This window comes from Scleropages formosus, chromosome 25 (assembly GCF_900964775.1).
Source record: "Scleropages formosus chromosome 25, fSclFor1.1, whole genome shotgun sequence".
Classification (NCBI taxonomy): Eukaryota; Metazoa; Chordata; class Actinopteri; order Osteoglossiformes; family Osteoglossidae; genus Scleropages; species Scleropages formosus.
In genome coordinates this window covers 4,421,831-4,444,776 of record NC_041830.1, presented here as the reverse complement: position 1 = coordinate 4,444,776, position 22,946 = coordinate 4,421,831, and the positions used below count along the sequence as shown (strand labels likewise).

At 45.4% G+C, this 22,946-nt stretch overlaps 1 protein-coding gene across 1 annotated transcript in view; it reads left to right on the top strand.

Moving 5' to 3' along the window:
* Nucleotides 1–22,237, top strand: part of slc2a5 (solute carrier family 2 member 5) — a 32,872-nt gene extending 10,635 nt beyond the window's left edge. The window contains exons 6-12 of the mRNA XM_018741960.2: nucleotides 1,520–1,645; nucleotides 5,665–5,852; nucleotides 5,945–6,055; nucleotides 10,233–10,334; nucleotides 10,426–10,501; nucleotides 20,224–20,351; nucleotides 22,004–22,237. Coding sequence (XP_018597476.2) covers nucleotides 1,520–1,645; nucleotides 5,665–5,852; nucleotides 5,945–6,055; nucleotides 10,233–10,334; nucleotides 10,426–10,501; nucleotides 20,224–20,351; nucleotides 22,004–22,237 — 965 coding nt within the window. The remainder of the gene's footprint in view (nucleotides 1–1,519; nucleotides 1,646–5,664; nucleotides 5,853–5,944; nucleotides 6,056–10,232; nucleotides 10,335–10,425; nucleotides 10,502–20,223; nucleotides 20,352–22,003) is intronic.
* Nucleotides 22,238–22,946: the final 709 nt, after the last annotated feature.

Below are 22,946 nucleotides of genomic sequence, written 5' to 3'. Positions count from 1 at the left end.
TGCTGGAAGGTAAACCTTCTCCCAAGCTTCTGTTTTTGAGCAGACTGTAACAGGTTCTCTGTCAGTATTTCTCTATATTTAGTTCCATTAATTCTCCCATCAGTCTCAAGATTGCCAGTCCCTGCAGATGAAAAGCATCTCCACAGCATTATACTGCCACCACCACACTTCACTGTAGGGATGGTGTTTTCTGAGACATGGGCAGTTAGGTTAGCACTTTGAATTTTGGTCGAAAGCTCTTAGTTTTATCTGATCACAACAACTTTTCCCACATCCTAGTTGAGTCCTTCTTGTGCATTGTGGTGAACTCCAGGTGTACCTTTTCATGGATATCCTTGAGTAATGACTTCTTCCTTGCCTTCTGATATTGTGGACTCATGCAAATGTACCCCAGTTTCAGTAACTGACTTCTGTAGTTCTTTCAAAGTGATGGCTTACGTCTTTGTCACTTCACTTACCAGTTTATGTCTTGCTTGGGCGCTGTTTTGACAAATGGCTTTGTTTGCACAGTGACTAGGTGGTGTGATATACCTTCCACTTCCTGATGATGGATGAAAAAGTGCTTGCTGGAACATCCATATACTTTGATATTTTTGTACCCTTTTACTTGGAGGGTGAGGTCTGGGCCAGACGTCCCACTGACCTAGGGAAAGTGCACTCGCAATACATCGCCTCGCCTTCCTGGTGTAGTTATTGCTGTGTGGCCACAGTCTGCCTTATTTGCAGGAGGTCACTGCAAATGACTTTTCCTACATTACCGCATCTGTAGCAACACCTTCTCATGGGTTCCCCCCATTTCCACAGAGCTTGCTACGTCATAGAGCGACTAAGCATCTGGCAGTATAACTGGATGAGTAGGCCAGACTCCTTAGCCTTGGTTGACAGCCAGCCTAAGAGAAGGACAACTCCGACTCCAGACCCATGCAGGCAAAGCTTGTTAGCCCTGTCAGGCCATCCATCTAGGAGAAGGACACTCCGATATAATACCTACAACCCGGGGACCTCGCTGTCACCATCCTAGCTTTCTAGGCCATAGCAGATGAACCCCAGGTACAAAGGGTGGGGCTAGTACTGCGCACACTGCACTCAACCTAAAAACTCAACTGCGCAAGCTCGAAGAGCACTCACAGGTATATGGCCCTTTTCCTCACTTGCATTTGTATCACTTTATCTGTTACTTCTGTTGTATGCTCTTTATTCTTCCTTTTCACAGTGGGTTCACAGCCCGAATACAGACACTTATACAGAGTGAATGTTAGTAAAAATTGGGGACTGAGGGAACATTTGTATGCACCTTTTGAAATCCAGAAAATGGTACTAACATTCAAGACACTTAAATTTTTGCAAGGCACTGTATATGCCAACTGTTTTAACATTTTCCCAGAGTGCATAACATTGAAAGTATCTATCCATCCATCCACCTCAACACATAAGTACTAGTGTCTCCCTAGTTTCACAGTCACCTCTTTCCTAGGCACTAAGCTCAGTCTTAATGGTTACAGTCATCCCATGTCTCTAGGGTGGCCAATTATGCTGGCTCTGACAGGGATCCCTGCCATAGTGGAGCTGCTCATGCTGCCATTCTTCCCTGAGAGTCCCCGCTACATGCTCATTCAGAAGGGTAATACTGAGAAGGCCCGCAGAGGTGAGGACACGTATGCAATCTCACACACAATTCTGAGAATAATTTACAGAACAGGTTTCCAATCCAATAATCAGTTTGAAATACTACAAAGTTAACTTTTTGATTTTGTTTAGAATTCCACTTCGTTTCCATCCATCCATCCATCCATCCATCTTCCTCTGCTTATCCGGGACCGGGTCACGGGGGCAGTAGTCCAAGCAGAGACCCCAGACTTCCCTCTCCCCGCACACCTCCTCCAGCTCCTCTGGGGGAACCCCAAGGCGTTCCCAGGCCAGCTGGGAGACATAGTCTCTCCAACATGTCCTGGGTCTGCCCCGAGGCCTTCTCCCAGTCGGACATGCCCGGAATACCTCACCAGGGAGGCGTCCAGGAGGCATCCGAAACAGGTGCCCGAGCCACCTCAACTGGCTCCTCTCGATGCGGAGGAGCAGCGGCTCTACTCCGAACTCCTCCCGGGTGACTGAGCTCCTCACCCTATCCCTAAGGGTGCGCCCAGCCACTCTGCGGAGGAAACTCATTTCTGCCGCTTGTATCCGTGATCTCAATCTTTCGGTCATGATCCAGAGTTCATGACCATAGGTGAGGGTAAGACCCCGAGAACAAGACCCCGAGATACTTAAACTCCTCCACTTGAGGGAGCAACTCCACCCTAACCTGGAGGGGGCAATCCACCTTTTTCCGACTGAGAACCATGGCCTCGGATTTGAAGGTGCTGATTCTCATCCCTGCCGCTTCGCACTCGGCTGCAAACCTCTCCAGTGCACGCTGTAAGTCTTGATTCGATGAAGCCAACAGGACCACATCATCTGCAAAAAGCAGAAACGAGATCCTACGGCCACCAAAACAGACACCCTCCGCTCCGTGGCTGCGCCTAGAAATTCTGTCCATGAAGATAATGAACAGAATCGGTGACAAAGGGCAGCCCTGGCGGAGTCCAACATGCACCAGGAACAGGTCTTACTTACTGCCGGCAATGCGAACCAAGCTCCTGCTCCAGTCATACAGGGAACGAGCAGCCCGTAACAGCGAGCCCTGAACCCCATAATCCCGAAGCACCCCCCACAGGATCCCATGAGGGACACGGTCGAATGCCTTCTCCAGGTCCACAAAACACATATGGACTGGTTGGGCAAACTCCCATGAACCCTCCAATACCCTAGTGAGGGTATAGAGCTGGTCCAGTGTTCCACGGCCAGGGCAAAAACTGCATTGCTCCTCCTGAATCCGAGGTTCGACTATCGGTCGGATTCTCCTCTCCAGTACCCCGGCATAGACTTTCCCAGGGAGGCTGAGGAGTGTGATCCCCCTATAGTTGGAACACAATCTCCGGTCCCCCTACTTAAAAGAGGGACCACCACCCCGGTCTGCCAGTCCAGAGGCACCGTTCTTGAGCTCCATGCGATGCTGCAGAGGTGTGTCAGCCAAGACAGCCCCACAACATCCAGAGACTTGAGAAACTCGGGGCGGATCTCATCCACCCCCGGAGCCTTGCCACCGAGGAGTTTTTTGACTACCTCAGCAACTTCAGCCAGGGTAATGGACAAGTCCCCCTCCGAGTCCCCAGCCTCAGCTTCCTCTACGGAAGGCGTGTCGGAGGGATTGAGGAGATCCTCAAAGTACTCCTTCCACCACCCGAGGACATCCTCAGCCGAGGTCAGCAGCGTACCACTTCCACTGTAAACAGTGTTGGAGGAACACTGCTTCCCCCTTCCGAGTCACCGGACGGTTCACCAGAATCTGTTTGAGGCCGACCGAAAGTCTTCCTCCATGGCCTCACCGAACTCCTCCCAGGCCCGAGTTTTTGCCGCGGCGACTGCCAGAGCCGCGTTCCATCTGGCCCACCGGTACCCGTCAGCTGCTTCAGGAGTCCCATGAGCCAGCCAGGCCCGATAGAACTCCTTCTTCAGCTTGACGGCATCCCTTACTTCCGGTGTCCACCACCGTGTTTGGGGATTGCCGCCGTGACAGGCGCCGGAGACTTTATGGCCGCAGCTCCAAACCGCCGCCCCGACAATGGAGGTGTGGAACATAGTCCATTCGGACTCAATGTCCCCAGTCTCCCTCGGGACCTGGTTGAAGCTCTGTCGGAGGTGGGAGTTGAAGACCTCTCTGACAGGGGCCTCTGCCAAACGTTCCCAACAGACCCTCACTATGCGTTTGGGCCTGCCAGGTCTGTCCAGCTTTTTCCCCCGCCATCGAATCCAACTCACCACCAGGTGGTGATCAGTTGACAGCTCAGCCCCTCTCTTCACCCGAGTGTCCAAGACATATGGCCGAAGGTCAGAAGAAATGACTACAAAGTTGATCATCGACCTCCGACCTAGGGTGTCCTAGTGCCAAGTGCACTGATGGACACCCTTATGCATGAACATGGTGTTCGTTATGGACAAACCGTGACTAGCACAGAAATCCAATAACAACTCACCGCTTGGGTTCAGATTTGGGAGGCCGTTCCTCCCAATCACACCCCTTCAGGTGTCACTGTCGCTGCCCACGTGGGCATTAAAGTCCCCCAGTAGAACGACAGAGTCCCCAGTGGGAGCACTTTCCAGCACGCCCCCCCAGGGACTCTAAAAAGGCCGGGTACTCTGCATTGCCGCTAGGCACATAAGCACAAATGACAGTGAGAGACCGTTTCCTGACCCGAAGGCGCAGGGAGACGACCCTCTCATTCACCGGGGTAGACTCCAACACATGACAGCTGAACTGGGGGGCTATTAATAAGGCCACACCCGCCTGCCACCTCTCACCCTGGGCAACGCCAGAATAGTGGAGAGTCCACCCTTGGTCGAGAAGAGTGGTTCCAGAACCCAAGCTGTGAGTGGAAGTGAGCCCGACTATATCTAGACAGTATCTCTCAACCTCCTGCACTAGCTCAGGCTCCTTCCCCGCCAGTGAGGTGACATTCCAAGTCCCAAAAGCCAGAGTTGGCGCTCGAGGTTTGGGTCGGCCGGGCACTCGGCCCTGACCACCACCCAAATCACAATGCACCGGCCCCTTACAGCCTCTCCGGCAGGTGGTGAACCCACCAAAGAGCGGCTCCACGTCTTGGCTTCGGGCTGAGGCAGGCCCCGTGGGCATAGACCTGGCCACCAGGCGCTCGCGTGCAACCCCCCCCCCCACCAGGCCTGGCTCCAGGGTGGGGCCCTGGTGACCTCATACTGGGCGGGGTAAATGAGAACCTAGATTTGATGGTCATCATAAGGGGGTTTTGAACCGCGCTTTGTCTCGTCTGTCACCCAGGACCTGTTTGCCATGGTAGACCCAACCAGGGGCATATAGCCCCAGACAACATAGCTCGTTCGAGGAGGGGCACTTAATTTCCTCACCAAAAAAAAAAACCTGGATATTTCAGATTGACAGTAAGATAAGATGCTATTGCAAAAAAAAAACTAATAAAATTCATGCATGCAGAGGGGGCGCGGTGGTGCAATGGTTTTGCCTGGGACCTGCTCTGTGGTGGGTCTGGGGTTCGAGTCCCTTCAGCCTTGCACTCTGTGTTGCCAGGTTCGGCTCTGGCTCAACGCAACTTCACTCGGAACAAGCATTTGTAGACATTATTTGTGTAGCAATACATACTTTTAGTAACTGGTAATTTTCATTTTTAAATTACTGAAAATGGATGGATGGATGGAAAGAGATGGGTGTATGCAGTGTAAAATAATACAAAGGATAAAAAAACAGGACACATTGAGTTCTCTTCACTTGTCAGTTTAATGAGGATAAACCACGCATCATGAAAGAGGTATCAGATACACACATTGTCAATGTTGTGGACAGCAGCACAAGGTGATGTCATAATTCAAGTTCAAATCCTTGCAGACCCTCCAGGATGTGGAAGGCACCAGGTGGTGCTATGATCCAAGGTCCTCTTTTGTTTTCCCAGCCGAGCAGCTGATTCTGTACACCAATATTAAAATACTGAACTGCTTCAGTAAACATGCTTACTTGTGTAAAGGGGATGAAGTGTAAATACTATGCATGGTGCTCTGGGCGAATGTTTGTTGTATGTTTTTCAGATCTGCAGCGCCTCCGTGGCTGGGAGGAAGTGGATGGGGAACTGACAGAGATGCGAATCGAGGACCAGTCGGAGAGAGCAGAGGGGCATCTGTCTGTACTTAATCTCTTTTCCTTCCAGTCTTTGCGTTGGCAGCTGGTATCCGTCATTGTCATGAACATGGGCCAGCAGCTGTCCGGCATCAATGCGGTGAGGCATCTCTGCTCCTGCCTCTATGCACATACTTCTCCAAAAATGATCTGTGAGTCACCAATACTAGGAAATGTAACCTCTGTCCCCAGATCTACTACTATGCAGACAGCATCTACGCCTCTGCAGGAGTCCAAGAGAACAAAATTCAATATGTTACACTGGGAACAGGGGCTGTGAATGTCTTTATGACTGTGGCAACGGTAGGCTGTGCAATGCTACTTCTTGCAAGATTTTGACTCCTAAGTGCACTGTAGACTCGATATAATGCAAACAATGGGGTCCAAATGTTCATGCCACATTGTAAGTGAGTTCTCATTGTAATGAGTTCCCTTTTTGATGAAAGTTGAATAAAGTTTAACTCGTTTGCTGCTGAGAGAAAATTAATGTAAGTAAAAGAAACCGTCAGCACATGTGTCAGTGAAGATAAGTGATACATTGCAGCGAACGTACTTCGTAATTAATAATAAAATTCAGTAAGGTGCAATTCAAGAATTTTTGTTTTTATTGATGAACCACAATGTAATGAATAAGAGTATCCACATGTGATAAGATTAAATGCACTTCCTCACAAATTACTTAATTACAGAAATTTACAACAAAAACAGAGTGATGCTGATATAAAAATAAATACGATTTTAGAAAGTTGTTCATAGAAGTACATGAACTAAATCAGTATCTCAACATCTAAGCAATTTAAAACTGTACTGTTTTGGAGCAAGAGAGCAAAGTTACACCAAAAGATTGCAGAAATAAAATGCTTTATAATATGAGTGAGAAAAACAACATAGATCTGTTAGGCATAATTCAAGATGTTTTTCACAAAATGTCAACATTTATTTCTCACCCTAGGTCTATCGCTATATTACATAACTGTACCTTTCTACTTTCAAAAATGTGTTTGGAAACCACCCAGATTTGAAATACTGGGAAAGGAATTCTATTTTCCATCCATTTTCTTTCCAGTTTGTCCTAGTAGGGTTGTGGTGGCAACAGGGAGAGCAGAGAGGCCCAACCGCCCCTGTCCCCTGAAGCTTCCTCCAGCTCAGCCTGGGGGATCCCCAGCCATTCCCAGGCCAACTGTGAGATATAATCCCTCCAGCGGGCCTCGTCCCAGTTGGTCGTGCCTGGTATACCTCCAAAGGGAGGCACCCAAGGGGGCATCCTTATCAGATGCCCGAACCACCTCAACTGGCTCTTCTCAATGTGGAGGAGTAGCAGCTCTACTCTGAATTCCTCTCGGATATCCAAACCCCTCACCCTATCACAGAGAGTGAGTCCCAACGTCCTGCGAAGAAAACTCATTTCAGCCGCTTGTATTCGTGATCTTATTCTTTCGGTCATCACCCAAAGTTCATGACCATAGGTGAGGGCAGGTAAGGGCAGGGACGTAGATCAACCAGTAAATGGAGAGCTTTGCCTTATGGCTCAGCTCCCCCTTCACCACTAAAGTCCGGTACAGCAACCGCATTACTGCTGCCGCTGCTCCCAGTCTGTGGCCAATCTCATGCTCCCTTCTCCCCTCACTTGTGAACAAGACCCCAAGATACTTAAATTCCTCTACCTGGGGCAAATTCTCTCCCCTCACCCGGAGGTGGCATGCTATCCTTTTCTGTGAGAGAACCATGGACTCAGACTTTGAGGTGTTTATCCTCATCCCAACCGCTTCACACTTGGCTGCAGACCATTCCAGTGCATGTTGAAGGCAACCATGTGACGGTGCCAAAAGGACAACATCATCTCCAAAAAGCAGAGATGTTACCTTCCGACTCACACAGAATGCCTTCCTGACCTTGACTGCACCTTGGTATCCTGGCCACGAAAACCACAAACAGGAGTGGAGACAAGGCACAACCTTGGCGGAGTCCAACACCCACATTGAACGGGCTTGACTTAATGCCGAGTATGCGGACACAGCTCTTGCTCCATGTGTACTGGGACTGAATGGCCCGCAGTAGTGGCCCCCGCACCCCATACTCCCTAAGCACCTCCCACAGAATTTCCCGGGGAACAAGCTCATAGGCCTTCTCCAAGTCCACAAAACACATGTAGACTGGATTAGTGAACTCCCATGCCCCCTCAGTTATCTGTGAGAGGGTAAAAAGCTGGTCCACTGCTCCACGGCCAGGACGGAATCCACATTGTTCCTCTTCAATCTGAGGTTCAACTATCGACAGGAGCTTCCTTTCCAGCACCCCGGTATAGACTTTCCCAGGAAAGCTGAGAAGTGTGATACCCCGATAGTTGGCAGACACTCTCCTGTCCCCTTTCTTAAAGATAGGAACCACCACACAGTTTGCCAATCTAAAGGCACTGTCCCCAAGATCCATGCAACATTGCAGAGGTGTGTCAGCCATGACAGCCCTACAACATCCAGGGCACTTAAGCAATTCTGGGTGAATCTTATCCACCCCCAGTGATTTGCCACTGTGGAGCTTACCAATTACCTCAGTGACTTCAACCACGGAAATGGACTCTGACAGCCCAGAAGCCTCTAGCCCTGACTCCAGTAAGGGAGGCATATCTCTCAGGTTTAAGAATTCCCCAGAGTGCTCCTTCCACCTCCCGACAATGTCCTCATTAGAGGTCAGAGTTTCTCCACCCCTGCTGAGCACAACTTCAGCGACGCTCCTCCAACCCCTCCTGAGACACCGGATGGTTCTCCAGAACCTCTTTGAAGCTGACCGATAGTCATTTTCCATCACCTCCCAAAATCCTCCCATGCTCTGGATTTTGCTTCTGCAGCTGCAGCCGCTGCTGCCTTTTTTGCCTGCCAGTACCTATTTGCCGAGTCAGGAGTCCACCGAGCCAACCAGACCCTAAAGGCCTCCTTCTTCAGCTTGACAGCTTCCCTCACCACTGGTGTCCTCCAGCGGGTTCTTGGGTTGCTGCCATTACTGGCACCAACAAGCTTTTGGCTACAGCTGTGCCTGGTCGCTTCCACAATGGAGGTTTTGAACAGGGTCCATTCAGACTCCATGTCCCCTGCCTCCTCTGATCCAACTCATCATCAGATGGTGAGCGGTTGACATCTCAGCACCTCTCTTCACCCGAGTGTCCAGAACATGTGGCCTCAAGTCAGATGAAACGACTACAAAGTCAATCATTGACCTTTGGCCCAAGGGGCTCTGGTACCAAGTACACTTATGAGCATCCTTCTGTTCGAACTTGGTGTTTGTTTTGGACAAACTATGACTAGCACAGAAGTCCAATAACATTTCACCATTCGGGTTCAGATTGGGCAAGCCGTTCTTCCCAGTCACCTCCCGCCAGATTTCCCAGTCATTGCCAACGTGAGAGTTGAAGTCCCCCAGCAGGACTATGGAGTCTGTAGGTTGGGCCCTGTCCAGAAGCCCAACCACCCACTCCAAGAAGATCGAATCCTCCGAACTGCTGTTTGGTGTATAAACACAGACAACAGTCAAAGTTTTCCTCTCTGTGACCTTAAGTCACATTGAGACGACCCTCTCATCCACCGGGATAAACTTCAACTGCATGGCAGCCAGCCGGGGGCTTGTGAGTATCCCCACACCCGCCTTGTAAGTATCCCCACACCCTCTCACCCTGTGCAACTCCTGAATAGGAGAGAGACCACCCCCTATCGAGGAGTTTGGTTCCAGTGCCAACACAGTGAGTGGAGGGGAGCCCAACTATATCTAGTTGGTTTCTCTCAATCTCCCACACTACTGAGGTTCAATTTCACATGCCAAGAGCCAGTTTCTGTCATGAAGGGCTCCGACGCCACATGTCACCCTGTCCGCTCCAACCACCTGATACACATCACACCCAACCCCGATGTTGGACCTTGCAGGTAGTGCCCCTTGATGTTGCCTTTTCGGGCTGAGCCCGGCTGGGTTACGTGGGCTGCCCGGCCACCAGGCGCTTGCCTAGGAACTCTACCCCCAGGTCTGGCTCCAGGGGTAGGTCCCGGTGACTCTAGGCAGGGTAGGCATTCTCTTGTTTACTTTGTCCATGGAGGTTTTTGAATCGTGTTAGTCTGGATCTTCACTCCAGACCTGTTTGCCTTGGGAGACCCTACCAGGTATGCTCCTGATGACATAGCTCTGGAGATCCCTAGAGCATGCAAGCCCTTCCTCCATGCCAAGGACCCAATCCAGGAAGGGGGTGGGGGGAATTGATCAAAAAAAAAAAAAAAAGGAAAGGAATTGATAAAAAAAATTTGGAGTCCAAGCTCTGACCGTGTTATATGCAATCCTCCACTGTATAGAGCCAAGTTATATCGGGTCTACAGTGTAGCCTAAAGTTTGCTTGATAGTTTTGTACATTTCCTGCTAACTATACAATTTAGTTAAATTATATTTCATGCACCCCTGCTGCTGGTGCGGATGATAATGAAGTCCTGAATTTCCCTGGGTTTAGGTGTTCATCGTGGAGGCCTCTGGGAGGAAGCTTCTCCTTCTCTGCGGGTTTGGTACCTGCTGTGGGGCCTGCCTACTGCTAACTGTGACTCTGACCTTCCAGGTACTGTACTGTACAGCTAACTATTGAAATGTCTATAAATTTTACCAGCAGCCGAAGTGTAATAAACATTATTCATGGTCTCCTTCCACAGAATACTGTGAATTGGATGCCCTATCTGAGTATCGTCTGTGTCATTGTCTACGTTATTGGACACGCTATTGGTCCAAGTATGTCCTACCATACTATTTTTCCATCAGCTGATAGCTGAAGTTTGTGATGTGTTCAGCCAATATTATGGTGCTTTTTAATGAAAAGAAAGAAACAAGAAAGAGACGACAAAGTTTTGTCTTGCTGCAGTAATTCACAGTTTTGATATTATTTGTCCAATATCAGTTCTAAGTGGTTACAATGTACAAATTATACTGTCTCAATCCCCAAAAAACAAAGATTCCCCAATGTTCGCATCAATCCTCACATAAGAAATTTAAAAAGTTTCCATTTGTGATTCTACCTCAGTTTGTCTGCTGGTATGTTGCTTTGGAGAAAAACATCTTCTCAATGAATAAATGCAAATATTAAGTAACGGTGCATTACAAAGTTATCATGAAATCAGCACTGTGTCCTAGGCTTTAGTCCAGCAGAATATTTAACATGGCAATCTGGACAAATCCTCAACCACCTCTATTACAATCTTTAAGTTCTCGACTACCTTTAGAAATAAGAGCAGTGATATATGTCTGGTTGATATTTGTAGACAACTGTACCCTGTTATGTGGTGGTGCAGTGGGTTGGACCATGGTTCTGCTTTCCAGTGGGTCTGGGGTTCGAGTCCCGCTTGGGGTGCCTTGCGATGGACTGGTGTCCCATCCTGGGTGTGTCTCCTCCCCCTCCAGCCCTATGCCCTGTGTTACTGGGTAGGCTCTGGTTCCCTGCGACCCCGTATGGGACAAGCGGTTCTGAAAGTGTGTGTGTGTGTGTGTGTGTGTGTGCCCTGTAATAGACTGGTGTCCCAGCCAAGGTGTATCTCCATTAGCCTTGCACCCAATGCTTCCAGGATAGGCTCAGGATCACTATGACCCTGCTCAGGACATGCAAGTATTGAAAGTGGATGGATGTACCCTGTGACCACAGGTTACACACAGCTTTCTGCCTTGTATAAACTTGTCCCTGTAAGTCACCTTGGACAAAGGTATGTGGTAGCTAAACCAAACCATATATATAGGCATCCCTCTTTTTACAAACTCTCTTCCTCCAAAATTTCAGTATAACCGCTCTTAGCCTTTCATGTTCAATTTTCTATTTATGGAATGAGAAATTAATATAATACAATTTATCTGAAGCCTTTCCAAAAAAACGTTTCAAAGTTGAGCACTGTGCAAGTGAATTAAAAGTGCAGTAATTTATTGCTGTTTTCTCTATGTTTGTAATTCTTATGAAATGGACTGCCTACAAACATACCCTTTTCTTACCTCATTCAGTGTCTGAAAATCATGAAGTGGTTCCTGTGCCTGCATCTAGATTTCTTCATTTGTTGGTGTATTTGGAATGTGAGAGCATATGGGAGTTGTAGAGAATTCCACAGGAGTCAGCCATTATGGATGTGTTAATTAAATTTATTAATTTAGCTGACATTTTTATTCAGAACAACTTACAATGTTAAGCTACCTACAACTATTTATCCATTTAAACAGCTGAATAATTTTAGTGGATCAATTCATAGAAAGTACCAAGCTTAAGAGTACTACAGCAGTAGGTTATTTTTGAAATGGTAACCTTTGTCCAAAGGTAGCAGCTCATATCATTACATTTGTACTGCCCTTTATTTGTGGAGGTGATTTCATCATCTGTGAGATGGACACAAAATAGAATCAGATGCCCTTTACTAGAATGAGAGCTATTAACCAGTAGGAGAAGTTTACCTCATGGTTTTTGGATACATATGCGCATTTTGGAAACAGTGCACAGTTGTTGGGTGCACAATAAATGCAACATGCTCAGTGGATCCTTGCTTGGTTTATTGCTCATCATAGAAATAACAGATTGATTCGTTAGAAAACAGATACCAGACTTGGTGGAAGAGAAAAAGAAAACTGCCCTGGGTTTTCCGAGCACAGTTTGCAGGCAGGACAGGAAAGGCAGCAGTTGTAGCACACTTTTGAACTGTATAGTAAGACTTTGGAGAAAGTGTCTGCTAAATGATTAAATGTAAATGTAAAAACAAAGTAAAGACAATACAAACAGTCGCAATATGTTAAAATAACAACACATGCAATCAAAACAAAAGCAGCTATACGCCAGCAGCTGCTCAAGGCAGTGCCATTTTAAACTTTTAAATACATAAACACAATACTGTTGCAAACACCAACAGGCACTGTGTGCCGACATAAGACGTGTCCAAAAATAAAACAACTTTAAAGTATTCTGAATTCTGCTTGTATACAAGAGAAAGATTAACATTGCAGTGCAAGAAAGTGAGACCTTTAATGACAAGCTTCATTCCAAAGAAAACAGTAGACTGAAGAGTATAAAAATTAACATTACAAGTGAACCACTTGGAGTGAGGACATAAGCAGTTATAGTGCAGACAAGCTGGAATGGTTAATCAGCACAAAGGCATAACTTAATGTAGACTGAATATTAAAACAGATGAAAAAGCTACTGAAGCTACTAAAAGCTACTGAACAGTTACCATGAGGTTCGCAATAAGGATGACTTGTCTTGCCTATGACAACCTCCTAATGTAGTGCTACACTAATAGAATATTGTGATTAATGTTAAAATTTAATAGTATAAGAACTGTGAAATATACATCAGGAGACACAAGAATGTTGTTAGTAACTCTAATCAAGGCAGTTTCAGTACTATGCCAAGAACGAAAATTAGACAAATTTCTTTTATAGAAGTTGTCAGTGACAATACATGAGTGCAGTCATGAAACATTTTTAGAGGATTTTGATGATGAAGGCATAATACATATGTTAATTGACAGCCATGTGTTAATTGTGCTAAGTTTATTTTTAATAACAGCGCTACCTGACAATTTAAGCAGCAGGGTGTGGAGGTAGTGTAGTGGTTAGAGCTGCTACCCTGCACTTAAAAGACCCAGGTTGGAACCTTGAGCCTACTGCTAACTAACATACTGATATTTAAATTTATTCATTTAGCATACATTTTTATCTAAAGTAATATACAACTTAGCAAAAACAAAAGTGAATTTCAAGAACAGATGGAGACATTAGATGCATACATGCAGTTCTCATAGTACAGTCAGACCAGCAGAGATATCAGTAGCTGCATACAGAGAATAAAATTATTGGTAGAGTTAAAATTTTAAAAACAGTTCCTCAAACATTACACAAGCAGCAGTATATAAAGTTCATAAGAAAAAACTAAGTTATTTGTGATAAATGAGCAGGATGGTGACCCAGCAATAGCACTGCTGTCACACAGTTCTTGGGTGGTACAAAAGAATGTGGGTTTGATCCTCACTCAGTCTTTGCAGAATTTGCACGTTCTCCCCATCTCTACGTGTGTTTCCTTCTGGTTCCCCGGTTTTCTTCCACAGTCCAAAAACATGCATTTCATGTGAACTGGTGATTTTAAACTGCCTGTAGTGCATGAATGAGTGACTGAGTTTGTGTATGAGTTGCTACCCTGTAATGGTCTGGCATCCCCTCCTCAGGCTTGTGCTCAATATTTTCAGAATAGGCTCAGATTCATCACAACAATTTCACAGATCAAGCGGTTATTGGAATTGGATGGATAGACAAATGGAATTGCGATAAATGACATGTAAATTTGTGAAGTTGACAGGAGATTTAGAACAAAGTGCGTCTGAAAGAGACATGTTGTTGTTGAGCTGGGGATTCAGCAGTTCTGAATGAGAGAGGGAGATAATAAGTCAATAAACAGAACTACTATACAGTAAGGTGAGTGAGAGAGGGAGATAAGCCAAGGCCATAATCAGTAAGTCAATAAATACAATTACTATAAGCACTTCCGAAAAATATAAACAAGCATCTCAGAAGATATCAATGATATTCTGATATATAGAGGCCATCAGCTGCCATTGCCAGACCTTACCAGTTACCAAACAACTAAACTGGTAGCTAAAGCAATGTCATATGAAGCATTCACTCCACATAGTAATCCATAAAAACAGTAATGTACAACTGTAGAACATCAATTATGTACCATCAATGATTGTGTGTGTTCTATTCAGGGCTATTCACAATGCCACCAGGCTGGTTGTGTATGGTTGAGACAGTCAGTCCTCGCAGATCCTTCAACCGGCGAATTGTAACAGCATCAAATTACCGTTATTATTCCAGGAAAAGTACAGTCGGTCCCTTATTTACAAATTTTTTGCTGATACAAAACTTTTTCAGAAGTATTTCAGGAGTTATAAGTATTAGACTGGGTGTACATTGAAGCAGATCCTTGGCCTACTTTCATATAAGCTATGAGTCCACTGGAGGGCTAATGCTTATCACAGAGAAGCTGAGCCCTTCAGAACTCAATGAGCTCTAAGCATCTGAAAATGCAATCATGTTGGATACTTCGGAGATGGTTAAGATTAATTTGTGTTCAAGTGCACTGGAGATTGAATAGACAATCAGGAAAGTAATTGGTACTACTGTGTTGTACACCAGGGGGTGTGGTGGCGCAGTGGGTTGGACCACAGTCCTGCTCTCCAGTGGGTCTGGGGTTCGAGTCCTGCTTGGGGTGCCTTGTGATGGACTGGCGTCCTGTCCTGGGTGTGTCCCCTCCCCCTCTGGCCTTACGCCCTGTGTTGCCGGGTAGGCTCCGGTTCCCTGCGACCCTGTATGGGACAAGCGGTTCTGAAAATGTGTGTGTGTGTGTGTGTGTTGTACACCAGGAGGATGTCTTACAGGAACAGAGATGACATTGCTGAGTTGGACAAATAGGTAAGGCTAATAATGGAGGTCCAGTTCAGAGGAAAACAAAAAATTAGAACTGAGACAACGTGGAAGAAAGGCCTCCAAGTGCCAGAGGCAGCCTACTCCTTCAAATCAACTATAGATAATATTGAAAGTAATGATTTGTTCAGAGATGGGTGTGGTGGCACAGCAGGCTTGGCAGGGTCCTGCTCTCTGGTGGGTCTGGGGTTCTAGTCCTGTTTGGGGTACTTTGCGATAGACTGGTGCCCCATGCCCCCTCCCCTCTCAGCCCTCTGTTGCTGGGTTTGGCTCTGGTTCATTGTGACCCTGCTCAGAAGAAGTGATTTCAGAGAGTGTGTGTGATTTGTTTGGAAAGGAAACATCTGTGAAAACAGTGGTAACTTTGGCTCATTGTATATTGATGTTGCATACAGCTGGCTGGACACTGGAGTGTAGACCCAATCGCGGGATCTTTTACAGTCAAAGTACAAGGGGAAAGTGATACTTGTGTGGTTCAATCCGATGCAAACGTTGTTCACAAGGAGAATCTGAAGATATGGTTGATGAGGCAAAGCAAGGGTTGATGCTGTGGCAGACTGGAAACAGAGATAAGGAGTTAGGCAAGGGAACAAGGAGGGAGATGTACAACCATACCCTCTGCTCAGGTTGGAAGAAGAGGAAGAAGGGCAGCATGGTGGCACAGCAGGTAACGCTGCTGTCTCACAGTGCCTGGGTGGTATGAGAGGACATGGGTTTGAGCCCTACTCAGTCTGTGTGGAGTTTGCTTGTTCTCCCCGTGTCTGTGTGAGTTTCCTCCGGGTGCCCCAGTTTCTTCACAGAGTCCAAAGACATGCTGTCTAGGCTCCCCCATAGTGTGTGAGTGACAGAGAAAGTGTGTTCCACTAATGTATGGATGAGTAACCCATTGTAAGTAGTGTATCTAGCAGTGTAAGTCACTTTAGTGAATAAGGTGTGTGGGTTGATAACACTACATAAAGTTTGTTGGAAGTCGCTTTGGAGAAAAGCATCTGCTAAATAAATAAATGTAAATGTAAGAGGGTACGCTGATGATGGTTTGCCTGCTGCTTGTACCAGTGGGTGCTCCTGAACTGTCCGCCATACCCCTTCGGTGTTCTGGAACCACTCATCAACGGTGGGCACATTTCTGGGACCAGGATGCCATGGGAACAGGGGAGGCTGGTATCCTAAAATGCACTGACAAGGAGATGGTCCTATGGATGAGTGGGACAGTGAGTTGCGCGCATATTCAGCCCAGGGCAGAAAACTTGACCACAGGTGTTGCTTCTGAGAACAGTAACTTTTCAGGAAGCAACCTAAATCTTGGTAAAGTCTCTCCATTTGGCTATTCGCGTAGGGATGATATCCTGAGGTGAGGCTGACTGACGCCTCCAACTTGCTCCAGAATGCTCTCCATACCCTAGATGTGAACTGGGGTCCCCAATTGGACAGTATGTCCTCCGGCAGGCCATAAATGCGAAAGACTTAGTGGAACAAACCCTCTGTCATGCCTAGACTGGTTGGGAGCTGAGGTAAGGGGTCCTAGTGTCATGCCTTGGAGAAGTAGTTGATGATGACCAGGTGTTACTGTCAGAAGGAGGCAAATCCATCAGGAAGTCAACTCCTGAGGAGGACCACGGCCTGGAGGCACCAGGAGTGGTTTCAGTAATCCAGCCGGCTTCTGGTTCAGAGTTTTGGCCTGGGTGCGTACTTTGCAAGCCTCCACATTTTCTTGCATTTTTTCCAGGATGGAAGGCCACCAGTACTTACCTTGCAATAGGGAGGGGGTCCTTCAGCCACCTGGATGCCAACTAGCTTCTGAGTCGAGCACCTACTGGAGCAAAGGGGCCCTCAGCAGTGGGGGGGCATATTCCTTCCTGGCTGGCCTGTCAGCAAGACCTGTCCCGCCCCCCCCCCTTCCTGGGCCCCCTTGAGGCCTGTAGGAACTGCCTCAGCACAGGGGTAATGAAATAAGCAGAGAGCAAAACCGGTTCCGGGGAGGCTGTGATCAGGTCCTTATCGTGGATCCGGGATAATGTGTCTGCTTTGGTGTTCTTCACACCATTCCTGTATGATACTGTGAACTGAAAGCAGGTGAAGAACAGTGATTAGCGTGCTTGGCATGGATTAACCTGTTAGTCGAATTCCATTTTTCCGTAGCAGGGACGTGAGGGGAGCCGCTAGAGAGCTAAAACCCCAAATGAACCTGTGATAGAAGTTGGCGAACCCTATAAACCTTAGCCGAGGTTGGTCTGGACCAATCTAACACCGCCAGGACCTTCTTGGGGTCCATAGCTACTCCTTCGGTGCTCAGGATGAACCCAAGGAAGGAGACCGGCGTCTGGTGAAAGAGGCACTTTTCCCCTTTGATAAAAAGATTATAAGTAAGGAGCAGCTGCAGTACCTGCCAGACATGCTGGATGTGCTGTCCCCTTGCGTGTGAATAAATCAGGATATCATCTAGGTAAACCAGTACGCATTTGTTTACTAGATCCCTTAGTACGTGATTTATGAAAACCTGAACAACCAAGGGCGCGTTAGCAAGACCGAAAGGCATGACTGTGTACTCATAATGACCTAAGGAAGTGCTAAACGCTGTCTTCCTTTCATCCCCCTCCCTTGTCCGGATTAGATTACATGCATTTACAAGCATGAGGTCTTGCATGGACTTGGACAGCTGCCGCAGGGTCTGTTTGTGGAACCGAGCAGCACTCCCTATATAGAGATGGCTGCAATAATGTGTATCATTGGGACAAAGGAAAGAATGGTGAATTGCCATAATTGTCCATTATTGTGCATGATTTACATCTACCGTTTAAGTCTACAAACAGTGAAGAGAGGAAAATGATGCATTATGTATTTTATAAACAGTTTATGCCATAATAAGGGTATATTTAAGGTTTCTGCATATCATGTAGTTGTTCTACACCATAAGTATGACATCTTTCATGGAGACATGCATTTGTCAGAACATAGTAAATAATAAATTGAGTTGCATGAAGTGCATGATTTATTTCAACTGTTGATGTGCTGTGAGTGTAAAATAAATTTGAGGGCAGCCAGTGAACACATTATTGTAGGCCTAACTTAAAAGAATAGGCTCTATGAAATTATTGAAATATGGGGCATGAGCGAGTGGAGCTGCCTCAGGAGTGAAGAGGAAACTGGATGCAACCTGGAACAAGATGGAAGCAAGTCTGATGCAAAGTAGAGTCAGCCAAAGGTGCTGCCCCAAAAGGCAAAAAGGGGAGAAAGGAACCAAGGGAGAATAGGTACAGCCTAGGAGGTGAAGGGAAAGGGGGAAACCAGGCCCAGACCAGAACAAGAATGAAGCAGATTGTCCCTGATGGCACACAGAACAGAACCCATGTGTAGAGCCACTCTGAAGAGGTAGTCAGAGTTCAGGGTTCTGGTATGTAATGGGTGGTTATAGGTACAGAAAGTTCAGGATCCTGACAGCTTGAGGGAAAATGCTGTTGCAGAGTCTGGTGGAGCCAGCTCATATGGTCCTGTTTCTCTTTTCAGATGGCAGGAGGCTGAAGAGGCTGTAGGAGGGGTATGTGGGATTACCCACTATTTTGGAGGCTTTTCAGGCACAGAGGGCATGGTAGATGTCCTGTAGGGAGGTGAGTGGGATACTAGTGATCTTCCCAGCTGTAGGGAGGTGAGTGGGATACTAGTGATCTTCCCAGCTGTAGTCACTATGTGCTGTATGGTTTTGCGGTTGGAGAAACTGCAGTTCCCATATCATACAATGATACAGTTGGTCAGGATGCTTTCAGTTGTGCCCCTGTAATAGGTGTGCATGATGGATAATGGCACACTTGTCCTCCTCAGCCTCAGCCTGAAGTATAGGCGCTCCTGAGCTTTCTGTAAAGAATTTAATTGTTTGGGCAGTGGCTTTTATTTTAAATTAGACCGTAACCTAGATAAATCATCCTCATCTTCCATGTCAGATGTAAAGTCGTCCGCTACTCTCAAGAATATGAGTTCTAGTCTAGGTTTAATCAATATCTGGAGGGAATTGTACCCCAACATTAAGGATTACATGCTTCATTCCAACTTCAGACTAGATTATACTTTCATCCCAATAGCTTTATCCGTGCAGTCAGATCTTGCCAGACTTGCCCCACTGTGATCTCGGACTGTGGACCAATGATTTTGAAGATGATATTCAAAAGACATCTCTCAAAACTAAACAATACTGTAGAAACTGAACTCCACTATTTTGGATAATAAACTTTTCAGTAGGGAGATTTGAGAAGGCATAACCTGTATTGTCAAGATAATCAGAAGTCTACAATCTCAGGTGCTGGAAAGTAAGCTGCTGATAAGCAAGAACCTGCTCTAATTATCTCTTTTGATGCTGAAAAGGCCTCTGACAGAGTAGAATGGAGTTTTTATTTGCTGTCCTGGATAGACCTAAGAATACTGTAGCTCATGTCATATTGGGCTAAAAGCCTAAACTATTGTCTTTGTAGGACAACAGCAGGCAAATTGGAGTAGAATTGCATATGGGAATCTTCAATCATGATCTTATATTTCTTCAGAGGAGCAAAGTCTCCCTCATCAGAGAAGGACAGAAAATGAACCAGTATATTTGCCAATTTGAAGTTTCAGTCAGTTGCTCTGGTTGGGTATCTGTAATCAAAATTGATCTCAGTGGAGAGGAGAACAGTTTCTTCTGCAGAAATCATTTGAGGATTCCCTTCAGCATTTTCAGGTAACCTATATTTTTTAGATTACTACATCAGTTAATTTTTCCAGATCACTGACTTTTAACCAACAGTTCTTTAGATGCTTTCATCTCAACCACTAGTATTTAAAGTTTTGCCAAAAGAAACTTTGGATAGTTAGGAAGTTTTGAATGTTGCTTTCAGATAAGCATTTTTAGGGTGTTAACAATTCAGCAACAACCACACAATGTACATAGACCAGAACAAGGTCTGTAATGTATGATCCTTTCTAGAGAAATGTATCACCACTGACCACAGGGCAGACTAACAGTCTTTTTTAATCTCTCTCCACAGGTCCAATTCCCTATGTCATCACTACGGAGATTTTCCGCCAGTCATCCCGACCAGCTGCCTTCATGGTTGGGGGCTCAGTTCATTGGCTCTCCAACTTCACAGTAGGTCTGGTGTTTCCCTTCATGGAGGTGAGTCTTCCCACCCTTCTAAAGTCTTTGTTTGGATGCCCTGTATTGTCTGAAACACTGAGCTATGTAAACCCCTATGAAATTGCATATTAGATCAGAGAGGTTGAATATTTAAACACTTTAGATGTCCATATACAATTTAATATTTTTAAGACTCAAGTTATGACCTGCAAAACCATAAATGGAACTACTCCTACATACCTACAAAACCTGATCATCCACTACACCCCACCTCTGTAAATGGTCATGTTCTATGACTTTGAGATTACAATTGTTGAATAAAGGATAATCTTTCATGCAGTTTTTTAAAATTATGATTAAGAATTGTCTATTATTTCAATAAACCTTTCTGCAGCTACTCATGTGACATTAGTTCATAGGATGGAAAGTAGCAAATTAACTGTGCTTCAGACTCACGCATCTGCATCTGTCTCTTTCTGTTGATGTAAACCACACATTGTGTTTCCTGTGAGATGTACATCGCTTCAGAGAGAAGTGTCTGCTAAATGAATAAACGTAAATGTAAATGTCAAGCAAAAGTTATTAATTCCTGCTGTTCTGCACCCATTTTCTCCCTTACTACACTGACATTTGCTTTCTGTTTGGGCCTGCCTGAGTTCCCATTCACAGCCTGCAGTACATTCAAAATCCTGGTCCTCACCTGTATCTTTCAGTGCCTGCTTACCTTCAGACATTTATTTCCCCATACAGTACTTCATGAACCCTTCTGGTCTGAGCAGCTTGGCATCTTGTTTCACAACATATTTCATTATTATAAGCTTTTATGCCATGCAGGCATATCACTAACCCTCTTTCCAAACAATTATTGCCCAAAAATTCACTTTTTTACATTATGACTTTTAAATATGCTTACATTTCTATTTATTGTTTTTAGTTTACTAGTTAGTATTGTGAATTGGACTGTAGTAGTAATAGTATATGTTGTATATGTTGCCGTCTATGTCACACTATGGTCCTGGAGAAATGCTATCTCACTCCGATGTATGTTCCAAACATATTGTTGAAGTGACAATAAAGTTGACTTTGACTTTTGACTTTGAAATTACACCAATATGTAGTTTTTTTTCATAATGGTAGTCTGACTATAAGGCAACAGCTCATATGACACAACCTATGCTGTCCTGTCAACTTTTAACCTTTTTTTCATTATGTATTATCCAATCCATCCAATTTCAACAACCACTTATTGGGTGCAAGGTTGCAAGGTGTACCCTGGACAGGATGCCAGTCCATTGCAGGCTAATCACACACAGATATACATTGCCACTCAGCCATTAATACACTAAGGGCAATTTAGCACCACCAATCCACCTGAACATACCTTTGGAGCGTGGGAGGAGACCCATGCAGATATGGGGGGAATATGTATTCCACACAGTCTTAGCATGGATCAAAAATATGTTCTCTCACAACACCTAGGCACTATGAGGCAGCAGTGTTACTCACTGTGCCACCATATCACCCTAATTATGTATTACCGGTATGTCTGTTGGGAATATGCATGGTATGCTCTATTTAATTCAGGGTTCAATTTGAACATAAAACCAGCATCCTAGGAGAATGTTGTATGCAGAAAGGTGAAGGCTGTAGGAGTTGCTGACCTACAGCATCTCTTCCTCTACCTGCTACAGAAAGGGTTGGGGCCAAACAGCTTCATCATTTTTGCCTTCATCTGCCTGGCCTCACTGATCTACATCTGGGCCATTGTGCCAGAGACCAAGAATAAGACCTTTCTGGAGATCAGCCAGCTATTTGACAAGAGGAACAAGGCAAAGGTCCAGGGAGGTGTACAGGCAGAAGCATGCAGCAGTGAAAACCAGGGGCCAAACAGTGAAGACCTGGCTGTCTGTGTCACTGGGTTTTAAAGTTGACATCTTGTTGATAGGTGTGTCATGGGCTCTTTGAGGTGGGTGACTGGTTTTTCCTTCTTGTAGCTCCAGATATGCGAACATGAGAAATATCTATTCATTGTGCTGCACCCACATCATATTGTATTTCACATGGTACAGTTTTTTTTTGTTGAAAATAAATCAGATGCAGTAGGTCTGCTCAACTTTTAAACCACCATTACCAATAGTCAGCTACTGTAGCAGAAGGAAAGTGTTTTATAACTCTTTTATGTAATGTGAATGCACAAATAAAAGGGTGATTTACAATTTAGCAACAATGTGCAGACTGAATATTAACTGAAATTATAGAAAAAGGAAATTTAATCATTTCAGATATTTTATACATATTCAGTAACATTCAGTGGTAAAGAAACAAACTACTTAAGAATCACGTGTCTGCATCTAAGTCTCTCTTTCTGCTAATGTAATGCACACATTCTATGTTCTATGAGATGCACATCACTTTGGAGAAAAGCATCTGCTAATTGAATAAATGTAAATGTAATATTCAAAAAAATTAAATTTTATAAATCATAGATTTATGTAGCACTGTTGCATCACTGCTTCAGTGCTGTGAGTTTAGGTCCAGCCCAGGTTGTTTGGGTAAATTTGTTTTACATTGGTAACATATGAATTCTGCAACAGAAAACCTTAAGAATAATTCAAATGTTCTTCACCACTAGCC